The sequence below is a fragment of the Gigantopelta aegis genome, chromosome 9 (assembly GCF_016097555.1).
Source record: "Gigantopelta aegis isolate Gae_Host chromosome 9, Gae_host_genome, whole genome shotgun sequence".
Lineage (NCBI taxonomy): Eukaryota > Metazoa > Mollusca > Gastropoda > Neomphalida > Peltospiridae > Gigantopelta > Gigantopelta aegis.
Window position 1 is genome coordinate 8,809,179 of NC_054707.1, and position 18,455 is coordinate 8,827,633.

An 18,455-nucleotide genomic window follows, 5' to 3' on the forward strand; every position below is an offset into this window, starting at 1 on the left:
TGAATTTGATGCCATTTTAACATGTGTACGAAATTCAAAGCTTTTATTCAGATACTGATATTTTAAATCAGAAAATGTATTGAATGTGTAATTTTAATCACCATAAAGGCTCTAGTAGTCTGAAACATCTTACAATGGTGGGGGGCGGGACATAGTCCAATGGTAAAGCACTCGCTTGATGCGCGGTCGGTCTGTTATAGATCCCTGTCGTGGACCCATTGGGCTATTTCTCATTCCAGCCAGTGCACCACGACTGGTATATCAAAGGCCGTGGTATGTACTATCCTGTCTATGGGGTGGTGCATATAAAAGATCCCTTGCTGCTAATCAAAAAGAGTAGCCCATGAAGTGGTGACAGCGGGTTTCCTCTTTCTATATCTGTGTGGTCCTTAACTATATGTCTGACGCCATATAACCGTAAATAAAATGTGTTGAGTGCATTGTTAAAAACATTTCCTTCCTACCTTTAATAATGAAAGGTGAGATTTAAGCTAAAGTGAGTAGAGTGCTCACCTGATGTGCATGGGTCGTAGGATCAAACCTCCTCAGTGGATCCATTCTATGATTGGAAGTTTTTTCCCTCGACTCAACCAGTATTCCATGATTGGCTGTGGGATGTACTGTCCATTCTTGGGCAAGTGCATATAAAAGATCCCTTGCTGCTAATGGAAGAGTCTAGCGAGTTTCCTCGGAACACTGCGTGTCAGGAGTATCAAATATCTGACATTCAGTACTAACAGAACAAACGTTAACTAACAAATGAAAACTCATGTCTAACAGAGTGGGAACTTTCCATGTTGAGGCGGGATTTAGCTCAGTCGGTTGAGTGCTCGCTTGAGGTGCTTGTGTCACAGGATCAAACCACATCGGTGAATCCATTCAGCTGATTGGGGTTTTTCTCGTTCCAACCAGTGCACCACAACTGGGAAAAGGCCGTAGTATGTGCTTTCCTGTCTGTGGGAAAGTGCATATAAAAGATCCTTGCTGCATTAGGAAAAATGTAGTGGGTTTCCTCTGATGACTACGAGTCATAATTACCAAATATTTGACATCTAATAGCCGATGATTAATTAATCAATGTGCTCTATATATGCATGTCACCCCATAATACTCAAAGGCAATGTGGGTGCCTTCCATTATAAAATCTCTGCTTATCCAATGTAATAGAGAAACAGACAACAGAAAACAAAAAATGAGAATGGGAGAATGAATTGTGTGCAATAAGATGTGGAGTAGTATAACATTGTCTCTCTTTCAGTAAGTGCCACCGCCCACTGCGGGTTTGATTCTAACAGGATCTGTCAGTGGACACAGAGCAAACATGACCAGTTTGACTGGACACTCAACTCCAAGGCGACACCCTCGCCAGGCACTGGACCTCTCACTGACCACTCGGGCACAGGTAACGTTTCTATTGTTTCATACAGCACAGGTGTGGGTTATTAAATCCTTATGATATACATGTAGACAGATAACATTTGATGCTTTTTTCATTGGTGAATCTTTATATTATAACATACATACAGGTAGTAAACCATTTTATTTGCTACTTGTTTTGTTGTTAATGATTTTCAAATTAATAACATTCACACGTTAGAGATAGAAAGAGCATTACATTTATTATACTTGAAAGGTCTATTGCTTTGGTTACATTTCTATTGTGTATATATTGTAATAATATATGATTAGTTTGTTTGTTGTTGATTTCAACCTTGTTAGTTAATCACTGTAATTGTTATGCTGTCGAGATTTCTGTAGTGTTTTCAATTTCATGTAGCATTTATTTTGCCGTGGAATTAAAAAAATTCTGTGTCACTTTTCATGATTAATTAATAATTAAACTGTCTTGCGCATTAACTGCAAAACTGCCATAAGAACGCTTTGGGGACTATTTTCATGATTAATTAATAATTAAACTGTCTTGCGCATTAACTGCAAAACTGCCATAAGAACGCTTTGGGGACTATTTTCATGATTAATTAATAATTAAACTGTCTTGCGCATTAACTGCAAAACTGCCATAAGAATGCTTTGGGGACTATTTTCCCACAGCATACATGTATTAGTCGCTGCAGATCTTTTCTTAATTACCAGGGTTGGATTTATATTTAAGACTTACGCCAACTGAGTTATTGTCATTCTTATTATTATTTTGAATTATTATTTTTGTTATTCCGGGATAATTTACTTTCAGACATTCATTTCTTAATGTTTGTTATTTGACGTCACTGTTCTGTATTCTGTATTCACAATTATTTCTCTGTTAAGGATATTACATCTACCTGGAATCATCGGCGCCACGGAAACCAAACGACAAGGCCGTCCTCCTGTCTCCCACTCTGCAGCCGGTCGGTGTGAGCTGCTTCACGTTCTGGTATCACATGTTCGGACCTAACATCGGCACACTCAACTTCTATTCCTCCATCAGGGGACACAGGGTGATGCAGTGGACGAAGTCTGGAACGCAGGGGAACATGTGGAAGCTAGGGCAGTTTACACTGAACAGTACGACAAACTTTCAGGTAAGACACTAAAAAAACTGCAAAATATAATACTACGTAGACCTGTTAGGGTGTAATTTGTTATTAAATAATTTTTAAAATCCATTTATTCATATTTAGGTGTCACAGTTATCAAGAATATTTCCATGAGCATGCAAATTGTCCCCATGGAGGGGGAGGGTTAATGTCAACAAACTCTTTTAAACTGCAAGAGAAATGTTTAAAGTAGCTGTTGAAAATCAAAGTTTTTGGTGTTTTCTCTTTTCGATGAGCATGCAAATTGTCCCTATGGAGGGAGAGGGTTAATGTCAATAAACAAGTTTAAATTGAAAAAGAAAAATGTTTAAAGTAGCTGTTGAAAATCAAATTGTTTTCGTGTTTGCTCATAGCTGGAGAAAGGAATATATATTATAGTGAAAATTACTTCACTTCTTATGTCTGATATCATCACTGTTGTGGCAGAGATTCATGAGTGCATGTCATCACAACCACTTATTCTCATGAGCTCTGTCCGGTGCTAGTTTTAAATTAGTAAACTAGTCTGGGAGTGGCCGTTCTCTTTGCGGCAGTGTAAGAGGGATGAAATCTCCAGTAAATGATTTCCTTGGGGATGATAGTCCTTCTATAGAAGAGACACTAGATAGAGATTCCTGGAATCAACCATATGCATTCGACTCTGTATTGTGCTTTATCATATTTTACGATTTTGTTGATTTGTGTAAGTGATTTTTTTAACTGTAGGTACAAGTGCGAGAATTTTATTGTGGATTTGTGAAAGTGATTTTTGTTAAAACTATAGATACATGTACACATGGAATGATTGTGACTTGTTAAAACTATAGATATAAGTGGAAGGATTTTATTGTTTATTAGTATAAGTGATTTTTGTTAAAACTATAGATACAAGTGGAAGGATTTTATTGTTTATTAGTATAAGTGATTTTTTTTTAAACTATAGATACAAGTGGAAGGAGTGCTGACCACAGGATGGGCCGGTGACATTGCACTGGATGACTTTGATGTCAACCAAGGCCAGTGTTCTTCAACAAGTAAGTAAGAGTGTGTAGAAACTAAAAACACATTGACAACTATTATGTCTTTGTTCCAGCCGTGTTTTTTGTATCAATTGGGACCTAATGTTTTGTTGCAGTTCAATATATATATATATAATAAAAAAGAGTATTACTAACACATTTTAAAAATGAAAACAGAAGGTATGTTTGTGAATTGTCCTTGAAAATGAGTTCAGTTTTAAAATATATTTTCTTCATGTTCAGTTTCCACCTATATATATATATATATAGGCCTCGAATTTGGTAATTTTCTGCATGGCCGGTGTTAAATTAGAGTCCTTTAAATGCACATTGAGTTTCTGCACTAACTGTGAAGGAAGCACCAAGAAAGAAATTTCATGCTGCTAACAATTTTCTGATCTATATTTGTGTTTCAGAAACGTGTGACTTTGAGAAAGATTTGTGCGGATATACACAGGATAGGAGTGACAATTTTGACTGGACACGCTTCAGACGATCAACAAGTAGTATTGGAACTGGTCCGACAGCCGACCACACAAAAGGAACTAGCACTGGTTAGTCCCAGCATGGGTCTATACTAAAACCTATTCATAAGACATTACTGATAAACCCTCTTCATAAGACATTACTGATAAACCCTCTTCATAAGACATTACTGTTAAACCCTCTGCATAAGACATTACTGATAAACCCTCTTCATAAGACATTACTGATAAACCCTCTTCATAAGACATTACTGTTAAACCCTCTTCATAAGACATTACTGATAAACCCTCTTCATAAGACATTACTGATAAACCCTCTTCATAAGACATTACTTTTAAATGCTCTTCATAAGACATTACTTATAAACCCTCTTCATAAGACATTTCTACTGATAAACCCTCTTCATAAGACATTTCTACTGATAAACCCTCTTCATAAGACTACTTATAAACCCTCTTCATAAGATTACTTATAAACCCTCTTCATAAGACACTACTGATAAACCCTCTTCATAAAACACTACTGATAAACCCTCTTCATAAGACATTCTTATAAACCCTCTTCATAAGACACTACTGATAAACCCTCTTCATAAGACATTACTGATAAACCCTCTTCATAAGACACTACCGATAAACCCTCTTCATAAAACATTACTGACTTGTTAGAACAATATATTCCTTTGTTTATTCAACAATATTGAAGGTTTTTTATTATTCACATAGTTCAAGATATACAGGGAAATATAACCAGTATGACACACGTGTCATAATGATTTTACGTGCACAACGAATGACGTAATTGTGCGAAACAATATCAAATCATAACTTGATGCTGCATTCCCAGACTTAGCCTGTGTAATTGTTTACTAAAATGACGTCATTTCGTCATCTCCTTCTTTTGAAATGTTTTGACATATGTGATATATTATATATTTCAGGATATTATACTACATATTTCGGAATATTATATATTTCAGGATATTATACTACATATTTCGGAATATTATATATTTCGGGATATTATACTACATATTTCGGAATATATATTTAGGATATTATACTACATATTTCGGAATATTATATATTTCAGGATATTATGCTACATATTTTGGAATATTATGTGTTTTAGGATATTATACTACATATTTCGGAATATTACATATTTCAGGATACTACATGTACATTGAGGCGTCTGCTCCAAGGCGATCTGGTGACATTGCTCGCCTCATGTCTCCTCTGTACGACCCGAGCACGGCCGAGTGTCTCCAGTTCTACTACCACATGCAGGGCCGCACCATGGGCACACTCAACGTCTACCTGCAGCCCTCGGGCAGCTCCCGCGGTCCCGCGGTTTGGACCAGGCACGGGAACCAGGGAACCAGGTGGATTAAAGGCCAGGTCACCATTAAAACAACAACAAAATACAAAGTAGGTTTCTTTACTGGTGATGTGTATTTTTGTGCTGGGGTGTCGTTAAATATTCCTTCATTCATTCTTTACTGGACTATGTATGTGATTTCTCTTGTAACATACTATTTTTACATGTGTAATTAAATTATTTTACTCCGTATGAATTTTTTTAATTGTAGATCTTGGTGTACATTTCTTATTGAATTGTGTGCTCATTTTGGCAAATTAATATTTTATAAAATATTAAAGCTAACTTATAATTAAAGTGGAAAATATTAATAATGAAAAGCATAATAGAATGATTTCAAAGCCAAAAGCTGTGCTTATAATAATTCCCACCACTGGGACAGGACATGCTTAACTTTTCATGAACATCTGGCATCATCACTATTTTCTGCGATTGATGAATGAATGAAATCACAACTTTGTCGAAATGTCCCTTCAAACTCTGCATTGTGTAAAGATACCTACAGCCTTGACCACAAGAAATACTTTGTCATTCAGATTTATCCCTTTTTGTCTGTAATAACAATATATACCGAACAACAAAAGATACGTCAATGTTAATTTACTTTGGTATAATTTATTTAAAATTATTCACTTTCAATCCCATTGATTTTTGTATGTGTTAAATTGGTCAATATCTTGTGAATATTTTAGGCCCATTTTGAGTCTATTTTGCGAATTAATTTAACATAAAAATTAAAATGTTTGCTTTTCTTTTGTTCAGTTTATTACATGATTACAGTATTCGAGGAGAGTGGAATGTTTAACACTGTTGTCCCCTTTTGTCAGGTGGTGTTTGAGGGTATCCGTGGCAGTAGCTTCTACAGCGACATCGCCATTGACGACATCTTCATCAGTCCCAGTGCCTGTCCGCAGCCAGCATCATGCGACTTTGAACGTGACACATGCAGTTTCGTCAACATCAAGGGTGACCAGTTGGACTGGACCCGCTCCAAGGGTGGCACCAAAACCTACTTCACAGGACCCACCGTCGACCACACAACTAACTCTCCTAATGGTGATCATGTCTATTTTAATACATAATTTCAAGAGACTTGTGTCACAGGGGTTTGGGGTTCTGCGAGGGTATAGGACAATGGTTTTCTTAATTTTGAAGCAGAGGTGGCCAGAATATGCATTGCAATCCTCCTCTTGTTGAAAGGTTGTGGTATGTGCTGTCCTGTCGGGGGGGGGGGGGGGGGGGGGGAGTGTATATAAAAGAGCAATTATTGCTAATGGAAAAATGGTGTGGCTTTCCTCTAAATTGTCAACTGTTTGACTTCCAATAGCCAATGATGAATAAATCTAGTGGTATCATTAACAAATTGAGCTAAACTCTCTGGTAATGTGAACAGTTTAAGTAAGCATTGAGGTTAGCTATAATGAAAGTAACACTTGTCTGTGCACAAGTGTTTTTAGTATTGTGTCAGTAAGAGTATTTGATATTAATTAATCAGTATCCTGCCATTGACATGGGGTGCATGTCATGTAGTGTTGTTTTCATAGTACTTTTTTGTTTTGCTAAATAGTTGAAGTCTTTTGGATCAGAATGTGGAAGAATGTAATAGTTACGTCATTGTAGAATACAAATATTTGTATGTTTTGTTTTTCCAGGCTACTATATGTTCATGGAATCAAGTGCTCCTGCAAGGGCTGGGAACAAGGCATGGCTGCTTAGTGAACGACTCAACCCTACAACAGGATCCTGTTTCACCTTTTACTACAACATGTATGGTGCAGGTATGGAATACCCTTAACAAATATTGGGACAAATAGTCCTGAAATGACCACATTGTTATATTTCAATTTCCATTTTAGGTATAACAAGTTTTACAGTATAAACGTTTCTGTGTTTCAGGTATGGGAAGTCTGGCAGTATAAGAGTTTCTGTGTTTCAGGTATGGGAAGTCTGGCAGTATAAGAGTTTCTGTGTTTCAGGTATGGGAAGTCTGGCAGTATAAAAGTTTCTGTGTTTCAGGTATGGGAAGTCTGGCAGTATAAGAGTTTCTGTGTTTCAGGTATGGGACATCGACAGTATAAAAGTTTCAGTTTTTCAGGTATGGGAAGTCTGGCAGTACAAAATTTCTGTTTCAGGTAATGGAAGTTTTACAGTATAAAAGTTTGTGTGTTTTAGGTTTTTGGAAGTCTGGCAATATAAAAGTTTCTTTGTTTCAGGTATGGGAAGTCTTTCCGTGTATCAGCTCGGCTCCCACAACCAGACCGTGTTCTCCTCCACTGGTAACAAGGGCAACGTGTGGCTCCACGCCCAGATCACTGTTAAGTCTACCACGCCCTTCCAGTTCATGTTCGAAGCAACCAAGGGAGTTAACTACACCAGTGACATTGCCGTTGACGATGTGCTTTACCAGCAAGGCATTTGTTCAGCCCATCCTACTTCCCCCACCAGGGTTACCCCTCCTCTTCCAACGACAGGTCAGGAATAGTTGATAGTCTTGAATGATACGTTAAAATAATGTCTGATTTAATATTTTGTATTTTTATTTTTTTATTTTTTTATTCATTTTTCAAGTTCTTTGGTAAGCAAAAATATATGTTTATTATATCATAAGTCACTGAAATACATAACATGTATAGTTATAATTTTGTATTTAATTTTGATTTTGTGCTATAATTTCAACACCAGATTTAATTTTCATACTTATTTCAAATCATGTTTACTTTGTCTATCCAGAATTTAAAAAAGAAAATTGATGTGATTTCTTATTTCCAGAAATTAATTGTAATAACAAATAATCAAGATTAGAGTGTTTTGATTTAAAAAAAAAAAATTGTGCCTTTTTTTTGTTGTTGAAAAGAGTATAAATTATTTCAAAATCTTAAATATATGTATGTGCGTGCGCGCAGGTGTGTATGTTACCTACTAAATACCAAAGTTATATATAGTTTCTTATCATCCATTAAAGGCTTTTTTTTAAGGGAGATATCACTGGCATTATAATTTGTGATATCTCCTGTGATATTCTCTAAGGAGATATCGCTTCTTTTGTTACGTCATTATGTATGTTTCAGCGCTAAACCTATCATTAGTGACGTCATGTCACTGTCGTTTTGCTAGTTAACAAGTCTACCGCTGCCAAATATATTTACAATTGTCACAAATGAAAAGAATGATAATGGATGATAAAAAGAATAACACACACACACACCCATGTCTTGTGATATCATAATTTATCAGCATTCGTTGATAAAGGCAGGGCTCACGCGACCAGGCGAAGCGAGCCCAAACTTCGCCCTGACCGTGTGTCTGGAGCGATATCAAAGTCGCTTTGTCAAAACAGAAGCCACATGCTTGGCAACATGCGTTCACGGGTGACTGACCAGGACTTTGGAGATGGCGACATGCGTAATTAAGTATTAATTATCCCAGTCTTTGAGCCCTGTAAAGGTATAAAAATTCGCAGCAAGCCTCGCATTTCATACTTTTATCAACTTTTGCTGATTAATTATGTTGCCACAAGACACTTGGGGAATATCCTCAATTTATTATAATTGTATATCTTATAATAATTAAAATGTTGGGTTTTTTTATATGTTTCAGCTCCATTGTTGAGCTGTGACTTTGAGCATGGTTTGTGCGGTTGGGCCCAGGACAGGACTGATAACTTTGACTGGACGCTAAACCAGGGCAGAACCGGGAGCTCATACACGGGACCACCGTTTGATCACACCTTCATGAACACAAGAGGTAGGTCCACAAACCACAGTCAAAAAGCAAAACTATGGGTCAATAATCTATTATCAGTTCTTTTTGCATGTTGACACCCAATAGCCGGTGTATTTTTCATGCTGGGGTGTCGTTAAACATTCATTCATTCATTAAACATTCATTCATTCATTGAGTTATTTGATCACACCTTTATGAACACAAGAGGTAGGTCCACGAACCACAGTCAAAAAGCAAAACTATGGGTCAATAATTTATCATCAGTTCTTTTTGTATGTTGAATTATTTCAATATACTCTGGTAAACTCGTTTTACTTGTAAATGCTATATGTTGCCATGTTTGCACAGCAGACTGATTGATGAACATAGGTGTAATGGACACACTTGGATATTTGAGTCACATCACCAGGGATCACACTGGAATAAATTTTGCTTTAATAAATGTTCACATGTGCACAGTATTGCCTTCAAAATTATTCAAAAGTGGTTAATTTTTTTTTATTATTATTAACCAGAGTAAATGTTGTAGTTTATTTGTATAAAAGTTAGCAATTTGGCAATGGGCAGAGTGAGCCCTGCATCACTGGGGTGGGGATTCTCCTCGGATCAGCTGTTTTCCTCTCATGGAACATTGCGGTTCCTTGCATTTTAATCGTCCTTTCCTCCAAAAAATGTGTCTGATGGCACAGATTTTAACCTAGGATTTCAAGAATTTCTGGGACCCCTCTACATTTCCTCTTTTTTTATAGTTCACCAATTCCCACCCCTAATCAGGAAAGAATGGAAAGAATGTTGATTTTCTGACATCCAAATTCATTGGATAGTTAACCATTTTCAGGGGTCTTTTACATGATTCATAACCAGGTGTTTACCACCAAATAAAATCCCATAGACAACGATAGTAACACGTGCGGGCAAATCCACTACATGTAGTATTTCAGTGAACACATACACCATGAATGTAAATACCATCGATCCTCAACCTTCAAGTAAATCAGAAAACAAATGGGGATTAAGCTGCTATCTTCACACTTAATGTCTTTAACCATCCTACTTCCACCCAAAACAAAACATCCCATGACACGGTCTATGATATATCAGTTGATTATACCCATTTCTCATTTTTTCATTCGATATTTATGGATGCATAAAAAAAAAAAATTATCATTTCATTAGGTCACTACATCTACATAGAAGTATCAGGAAAGCGACTCAACTCGCTGGCACGGATTTTGTCTCCAAGTTTGCACACAACAGGAAAGACATGTGTGACGTTCTGGTACCACATGTACGGATCTCACGTCAACAAACTGAACGTGTACGTGAAGCATGGCGCGACTCTCGGCTCAGCCGTGTGGACGAAACAGGGAACACAGGGAAATAAGTGGAACTTGGCTACCGTGGAAATCGGACCTCAGTCGAGATCACAGGTGCGTATGGTGACATCATCATCATCATTTCCTGTCACACCTAGTGGCATTTACGGCAGCGATGAAGTTCCTCCACGCCGGTCTATCCCTTGCCAATCTCTCGATGGTGTCCCAACTGTGTCCTGTCTCCTTCATCTCTATAACCACTGTTCGGCGCCATATTGTTTTTGGACATCCTCTCTTTCTTTTCCCTTCAGGGGTCCAATGCACTGCAGTTCTGGTGATAGATGTGTCTTCTTTTCGGAGCACGTGGCCAATCCACTGTATGGTGACGCCATCAGATTAAAGACTCAGTTTTTATGGTTTCAGATTCCCGTTATTAAGTCACCTGAGCCAAATATTGCAATCCGTTGTCCATTGTGTATAAATGTATCACATTTTCAACTTCTCCGAAACTACTTCACCGATTCCATCCAAACTGCGCAAAGCTTTTTTTGGCTCATAGAGAAATATATTTGTGAATTTGATCATTTTAAAATCTCCTTTTGCATCCTTTCATTCCCTCACTAACTCTTGATTAGTTTATTCATTCATCCATCCGTTTATTCATTAATTTATTTTATTTTCAGATTGTCTTTGAAGGAGTCAGTGGGATTAGTTTCCGCGGAGACATTGGTCTGGATGATATTAAAATTCTCAATGGTCCCTGCCCTCCACCAGGTATGCCTTTGAACAAAACATTTAAATCTGTACTTTTATATATACTTATTATTTACATTTGTATATTTCCATAACAAATTTTGATGACCACAATATGTGGCTACCAGCAGGATGTATATGATTACTTATTCGACAACATGGCAGAATTACATGAATTACATAAATATTGTATTCTGATATTTATTATTTACATATTTTTTTATATTTGCGTACAGCATTCTGTGACTTTGAAGACAGCAATCTGTGCGGCTACCAGCAAGATGTGAATGATAACTTTGACTGGACGCGTCAACACGGCAGAACTGCCTCAGTTGGCACTGGGCCATCGAACGATCACACCTACGGCACCTCACAAGGTAACTGCTACACACAGTCTGATCTGCAGCAGAAGATTTTGTAAATTACTAAACACTTTAAAGTCACAGACCCTAGTTTCAACCCATGACATCGGTCACTAAGTTTGGTTAATCGACAAATCTGTAACACATTTAGATAAGAAACTCTCACAGTCTGACACTGTAATAGGGAGATACACTGAAGAAATAGACTAGAGCTTGTATCCATAACCGTTACTTTTCAGAGATAAATATATTTTTTAAATATTAAAAATGCATTTTGTGGTATTTAAATACGAACCTAGTGGATCTTTTTGTCTGAACTTTTCCTGGACACCTATATAGTTTAATATTGCACCATTAAAAGTTAGTTACAGCCTTGGTGTGTGTGTCTGTGTGGGTGTTATCTAAACTCTACATTCCTGTCATGTACTGATGGAAAGAAATAAGGGAACACATCAAATTGTAGACCGAATTTAATTCACAACTAGCGTAGTAATGTCTGTATTTCATACCAAGTTGTAACGTTGGATTGAATGCCTGTAGTGTTGAATGTGATGCCTATATGTTCCCAGTCGACTTGACAATATGAATTGATTTTTGATGCAGTCATTATTTCTTGTTGCTATCTGTGTGATCCTTTATTTCTTTCCATCAGTATATTATATACTAAAAGTTTTTCATGTTGTAATTTTAGGCCACTATCTGTTCATTGAGTCGTCCCAGCCACGCCATCCCGCAGACAAGGCCCGAATCTACAGCAAGGTTTACGGTCCGACCAGCGGTCAGTGCCTCAGTTTCTGGTACCACATGTATGGGCAGGACATCGGGACACTGAATGTGTACCTGGCCCCAACCAGCAGCAAGCAGTTACCTAAAGCCATATTCAACATGTATGGAAACCAGGGAACGTCATGGAAACAGGCGCGGCTTAACATTGCCTTGCAGAAAAACTTCCAGGTATGCATAGAGTGCTGGATTAGACACATTTCACCCAAGCTATTGTGCCAGTTTACACAAATCTGGATAGCACAGAATCTGCTGTATGTCTTTTTATTTTATGCAGTGTATTTTTGTATCTCTGTAATTATATTTCCATGTAAATAATAATGCATTGTATATATCCAAGATACTTGAGTATATAATTATGTAATGTGTATAATATGTAACTGACAGTTCAAATAAATGAAATAAGTAAAATATAAATAAAGGATTATGTGAAATATATATATTTTTGTAATTCTTACAGATTGTATTTGAAGCAATAGTAGGACAAGGTTACCATGGAGACATAGCAATTGATGATGTTGGAGTTGCCAACAGTCCGTGCAGGTCTCTTGTTGCCTGCGACTTCGAACAGGACCTCTGTGGCTGGGTCCAGAGCAGGAAAGACAAGTTTGATTGGATGTTAAGACACGGGTCAACTCCATCACAGCTGACTGGACCGTCTGTGGACCACACTCTTCACACCAGCAGTGGTAACTGTTACACCTTATATTTATTATTATGTCAACTCCATCACAGCTGACCGGACTGTCTGTAGACCACACACTTCACACCAGCAGTGGTAACTGTTCCACATTATATTTATTATTATGTCAACTCCATCACAGCTGACTGGACCATCTGTAGACCACACACTTCACACCAGCAGTGGTAACTGTTACACTTTATATTTCTTATTATGTCAACTCCATCACAGCTGACTCGACCGTCATCTATGGGTACTACAGTACATGTGAATAATAACATGTCAAATGCAATATGGATAGAACATTTAGTTAATATCTGTTTTTACACAAATGCACATTCTAATAATAACTGTATTAATTCTGACATGTCTATATAAGTTATATTTACAATTTAGTATTGTAACATGTTAACTTTTAAAATTTATATCGTTAAAAATTTATTTTTAAAATAGATGAATTTACTCATTCATCAGTGTACAGGCAGATGAATATAGCAATTTATATGTTAATTTTAATACAGTTGTGATCATAAAATATTATCAATATGTTTCCCAGGTAAATATGCCTACATTGAGTCAAGCAGCCCTAACAGACCAGGCTACTATGCTGTCCTGCGTTCCCAGGTGATCCCAATAGACTCCTCCATACCCAATTATTGCATGACATTTTGGTACCACATGTACGGAAAAACTATCGGCAGCCTCAGCATTGGGCTGTCTTATCCCAGCCAGGCGCCCAGCAACATCTTCGCGATGAGCGGAAACCAAGGAAACAAGTGGAGGCAAGGCTTTGCCAGGATAGATAACCCGTTCGATCAGTTTCAGGTAAGAAAATGCATCAATTTAGATTAGTCATTTGACCCATTTGATTAGTCTGACTTTAGAGAATAAAGTAATTTCAAGTTTTAGTATATATATGTTTGTGTAGGAGTCACAATGATTGATTTATTGTATGTGCAAGGAGCGGGTTTAGCTCAGTCGTTTGAGTGCTCGCTTGAGGTGCTTCCATTGCAGGATCGAACCACCTCGGTGGATCCATTTAATTTATAGTTTTTTTATTGTTCCAACCAGTGCACCACAATTGGTCAAATGCTGTGGTACATGTATGTGCTTTCCTGTCTGGAAAGTGCATATAAAAGATCCCTTGCTGCATTAGGAAAAATGTAGTGGGTTTCCTCTGATGACTATGAGTCAGAATCACCAAATGTTTGACATCCAACAACCAATAATTAACTAATCAATGTTCTCTAGTTGTTTTGTTAAACAGAACAAACTTCTAATACATAATTATTTCTTCACTTTAAGGAATCATCTTGACAGTCACATTGTTTATTTACCATATTTAATTATTACTACCTTTCAGCTGCTGGTGAATGCAACTGTGGGCAGTGGGTTTTCTGGAGACATTGCAATAGATGACATCAAACTAGTAGACGATTCATGTGATAATGGTAAGTTTGAAATCATTGTCTGTAAAAGATACTCAGTTGTAGTCTTGTCTTTTCTAAAAAAACAGTTTTAATTTTATTTAGTCTGTTTTGAAATTAGTAGTAGATTGTATGCAAGATTTCTAAGTGGTGATGCATTGTTTGTGGGAAAAATTAACCTAATATGGTGACGATGTTTCTCGCCCACCCACCCCCAATGTAGGATACATCCACACCCATAACACACACACCAAATATTTGTGTGAATGTGTGTGCATGTTTTGTGGGGGATGTAGACCTGAGACTGTGATCTTGACTGGCCTCGGTGGTGTCGTGGTTAAGCCATTGGACATAAGGCTGGTAAGTACTGGGTTCGCAGCACAATACCGGCTCTCACCCAGAGCGAGTTTGAATGGATCATTGTGTAGATGTAAGACTACTACACCCTCTTCTCTCTCATGAACAATTAACAACTAACCAACTGTCATGGGCAGACAGCCCAGATATTTGAGATGTGTTTCCAGGACAGCGTGTGTGAACCTTAATTGGATATAAGCATGAAAATAAGTTGAAATGAGATCTTGTATTTTCCCCATGGAAGATAACTGTTACAACATTCCTCACTCCACCTCTAAGTATGGATTGATCAGTTCGTGTGACCCTGGATGTCTCTCAAGTCTGACTTAACACTCATGCCACTGACTGAAACATTTAGAATCACTTGACATTTAAACACATTGACATTTGTGTCTTCGACTTCTATTAAAAGCATAAAATCAGGCTTCATGAGAACAGTATAAATGTATAATAGTTTGTTCACATTAGTACATGAATTTCTTATGCATTAAATAGCTATTATTTAATATAATCTTTATTATAAAAATAGTTTTGTTTTTGTGTTTCTTTGTGGTGAAATATGTGAAGACAAAACAAATGGAACTTAGAAGTGTAACTTGGAAGAATGCCCCTAAAATATCCATTTTGTACTTTAGGAGCTCATGTTCGATGTAATTTATTTTTGTTTATTTAGTTCAAGGAAATTCAAATGGAATGTTTAATTGTCAAAACTCTGCCAACACAACAATACCACAGAGCAAGGTGTGCGACTTCATCAGAGACTGCCCTAACGCCAACGACGAGATCAACTGTGGTAGGTTCCCCGTTTCCCCTTTATTCCTTATGTCTTACCAGTACTTCTCTTGGCCATTTTACCTCACTCCCCTTATCCCCATTTATGTCCTATCAGTGGTCTCAGGCAATATGTCAAAACTCAAACGTGAGATAGACTTTGAATGGATACAGGCTTATGTTAAAACGGTTTCCCATTCCAATTTCTGACTACTTTTTGTTTACATATTGTGTATTTATGAGAACATTAATTCATTTATGAGTTCCATACAATTAAAGAAATTTTTAAAATAAAAAATATAAGATTATATACTATTGAAATAATAAAAATAAATACATGAAATAATAACCATACTAATTACTTAGATGGTAATTCATTTATTAAGTGACTATTTTTGCTATAGAGTCCTTCAAAGAATTTTTGATTTTTAAAAAATGTGCCAACACTATTACAAAGTTTGATTGAACATTGACTTCTGTATACAATTTGTCCTTGCAGCTTATTTAAATGAGAATATAGCTTCCATTCATTCTCAGTCAGTGATTACAAGGTTTGATTGAACATTGACTTCTGTATACAATTTGTCCTTGCAGCTTATTTAAATGAGAATATAGCTTCCATTCGTTCTCAGTCAGTGATTACAAGGTTTGATTGAACATTGACTTCTGTATACAATTTGTCCTTGCAGCTTATTTAAATGAGAATATAGCTTTCATTCATTCTCAGTCAGCTTATTTAAATGAGAATATAGCTTCCATTCGTTCTCAGTCAGTGATTACAAGGTTTGATTGAACATTGAATTCTGTATACAATTTGTCCTTGCAGCTTATTTAAATGAGAATATAGCTTCCATTCGTTCTCAGTCAGTGATTACAAGGTTTGATTGAACATTGAATTCTGTATACAATTTGTCCTCGCAGCTTATTTAAATGAGAATATAGCTTCCATTCGTTCTCAGTCAGTGATTACAAGGTTTGATTGAACATTGAATTCTGTATACAATTTGTCCTTGCAGCTTATTTAAATGAGAATATAGCTTCCATTCGTTCTCAGTCAGTGATTACAAGGTTTGATTGAACATTGACTTCTGTATACAATTTGTCCTTGCAGCTTATTTAAATGAGAATATAGCTTCCATTCGTTCTCAGTCAGTGATTACAGGGTTTGATTGAACATTGACTTCTGTATACAATTTGTCCTTGCAGCTTATTTAAATGAGAATATATCTTCCATTCGTTCTCAGTCAGTGATTACAGGGTTTGATTGAACATTGACTTCTGTATACAATTTGTCCTTGCAGCTTATTTAAATGAGAATATATCTTCCATTCGTTCTCAGTCAGTGATTACAGGGTTTGATTGAACATTGACTTCTGTATACAATTTGTCCTTGCAGCTTATTTAAATGAGAATATAGCTTCCATTCATTCTCAGTCAGTGATTACAGGGTTTGATTGAACATTGACTTCTGTATACAATTTGTCCTTGCAGCTTATTTAAATGAGAATATAGCTTCCATTCGTTCTCAGTCAGTGATTACAAGGTTTGATTGAACATTGAATTCTGTATACAATTTGTCCTTGCAGCTTATTTAAATGATAATATAGCTTGCATTCGTTCTCGGTCAGCTTATTTAAATGAGAATATAGCTTGCATTCGTTCTCGGTCAGCTTATTTAAATGAGAATATAGCTTCCATTCGTTCTCGGTCAGCTTATTTAAATGAGAATATAGCTTCCATTCGTTCTCGGTCAGCTTATTTAAATGAGAATATAGCTTCCATTCGTTCTCGGTCAGCTTATTTAAATGAGAATATAGCTTCCATTCGTTCTCGGTCAGCTTATTTAAATGAGAATATAGCTTCCATTCGTTCTCGGTCAGCTTATTTAAATGAGAATATAGCTTCCATTCGTTCTCGGTCAGCTTATTTAAATGAGAATATAGCTTCCATTCATTCTCGGTCAGCTTATTTAAATGAGAATATAGCTTCCATTCGTTCTCAGTCAGCTTATTTAAATGAGAATATAGCTTCCATTCATTCTCAGTCAGCTTATTTAAATGAGAATATAGCTTCCATTCATTCTCAGTCAGCTTATTTAAATGAGAATATAGCTTCCATTCGTTCTCGGTCAGCTTATTTAAATGAGAATATAGCTTCCATTCATTCTCAGTCAGTGATTAAAGAAACCTTCCTTTTCTTTCTGGTCTTTCAGGCGACTGTGACTTTGAGAACGGCTACTGCACCTGGATTGACGACAGTACCGGCCGCTTCCAGTGGACGCTTGGCCGCAACCAGACGGCCACCTCTAACACTGGACCCAGCTTTGACCACACGCTAAATGGCGCTAAAGGTTAGATGCCGTATACATTGTATTTCATATCATTCTCTTTTATTTTTTCATATTTTTAAAGTGAAAACTGAATCAGATTCCTGTATTGTGTGACCATGTTAAATGGCACCGTCTCAAAAATTAACTTGTCTGTTTCTTCTTTGATGTTCTTTCTTAGGCTTAACATTGTTTATGGATATATGTATTGCAGTTTTACTGGGGATTTTGTTTTGTGAATGCTCACAGCTATCGAGTGAATATTGGTTCATTTGATTAAATTACTTTATCCTTATTTTTAAGTACAAATGGCTAACTGTTTACAACAGAATTATCTTTTTCATAAAATATTTTCAGCTGTAATTATTTTGTTTTAATAAATAACATTGGGACCACATAATTGATTACCTCAACTGTCAGTAGATACTTTAAACTGCAAATCTTATAGATCTGTTTATAATATTAATAAAATGTATTATTTTTCATTGAACTGAAGTCTTTAAGTCAGAATACTTTTAAAAAATATAGATTTCCATATATGGAAAACTTGGTTT

At 36.5% G+C, this 18,455-nt stretch overlaps 1 protein-coding gene across 1 annotated transcript in view; it reads left to right on the forward strand.

Annotated features, from left to right (window-relative positions):
• The window catches only part of LOC121380816 (MAM and LDL-receptor class A domain-containing protein 1-like), a 188,222-nt gene that overhangs the window by 141,952 nt on the left and 27,815 nt on the right, over positions 1–18,455 (forward strand). Inside the window, exons 104-121 of the mRNA XM_041509797.1 lie at positions 1,259–1,402; positions 2,269–2,522; positions 3,460–3,550; positions 3,952–4,089; positions 5,192–5,451; positions 6,229–6,457; positions 7,054–7,179; positions 7,615–7,872; positions 8,999–9,145; positions 10,301–10,554; positions 11,124–11,214; positions 11,430–11,570; positions 12,247–12,509; positions 12,799–13,027; positions 13,577–13,845; positions 14,384–14,471; positions 15,478–15,597; positions 17,788–17,925. Of these exons, the coding sequence (XP_041365731.1) occupies positions 1,259–1,402; positions 2,269–2,522; positions 3,460–3,550; positions 3,952–4,089; positions 5,192–5,451; positions 6,229–6,457; positions 7,054–7,179; positions 7,615–7,872; positions 8,999–9,145; positions 10,301–10,554; positions 11,124–11,214; positions 11,430–11,570; positions 12,247–12,509; positions 12,799–13,027; positions 13,577–13,845; positions 14,384–14,471; positions 15,478–15,597; positions 17,788–17,925 (3,240 nt within the window). The remainder of the gene's footprint in view (positions 1–1,258; positions 1,403–2,268; positions 2,523–3,459; positions 3,551–3,951; positions 4,090–5,191; positions 5,452–6,228; positions 6,458–7,053; positions 7,180–7,614; positions 7,873–8,998; positions 9,146–10,300; positions 10,555–11,123; positions 11,215–11,429; positions 11,571–12,246; positions 12,510–12,798; positions 13,028–13,576; positions 13,846–14,383; positions 14,472–15,477; positions 15,598–17,787; positions 17,926–18,455) is intronic.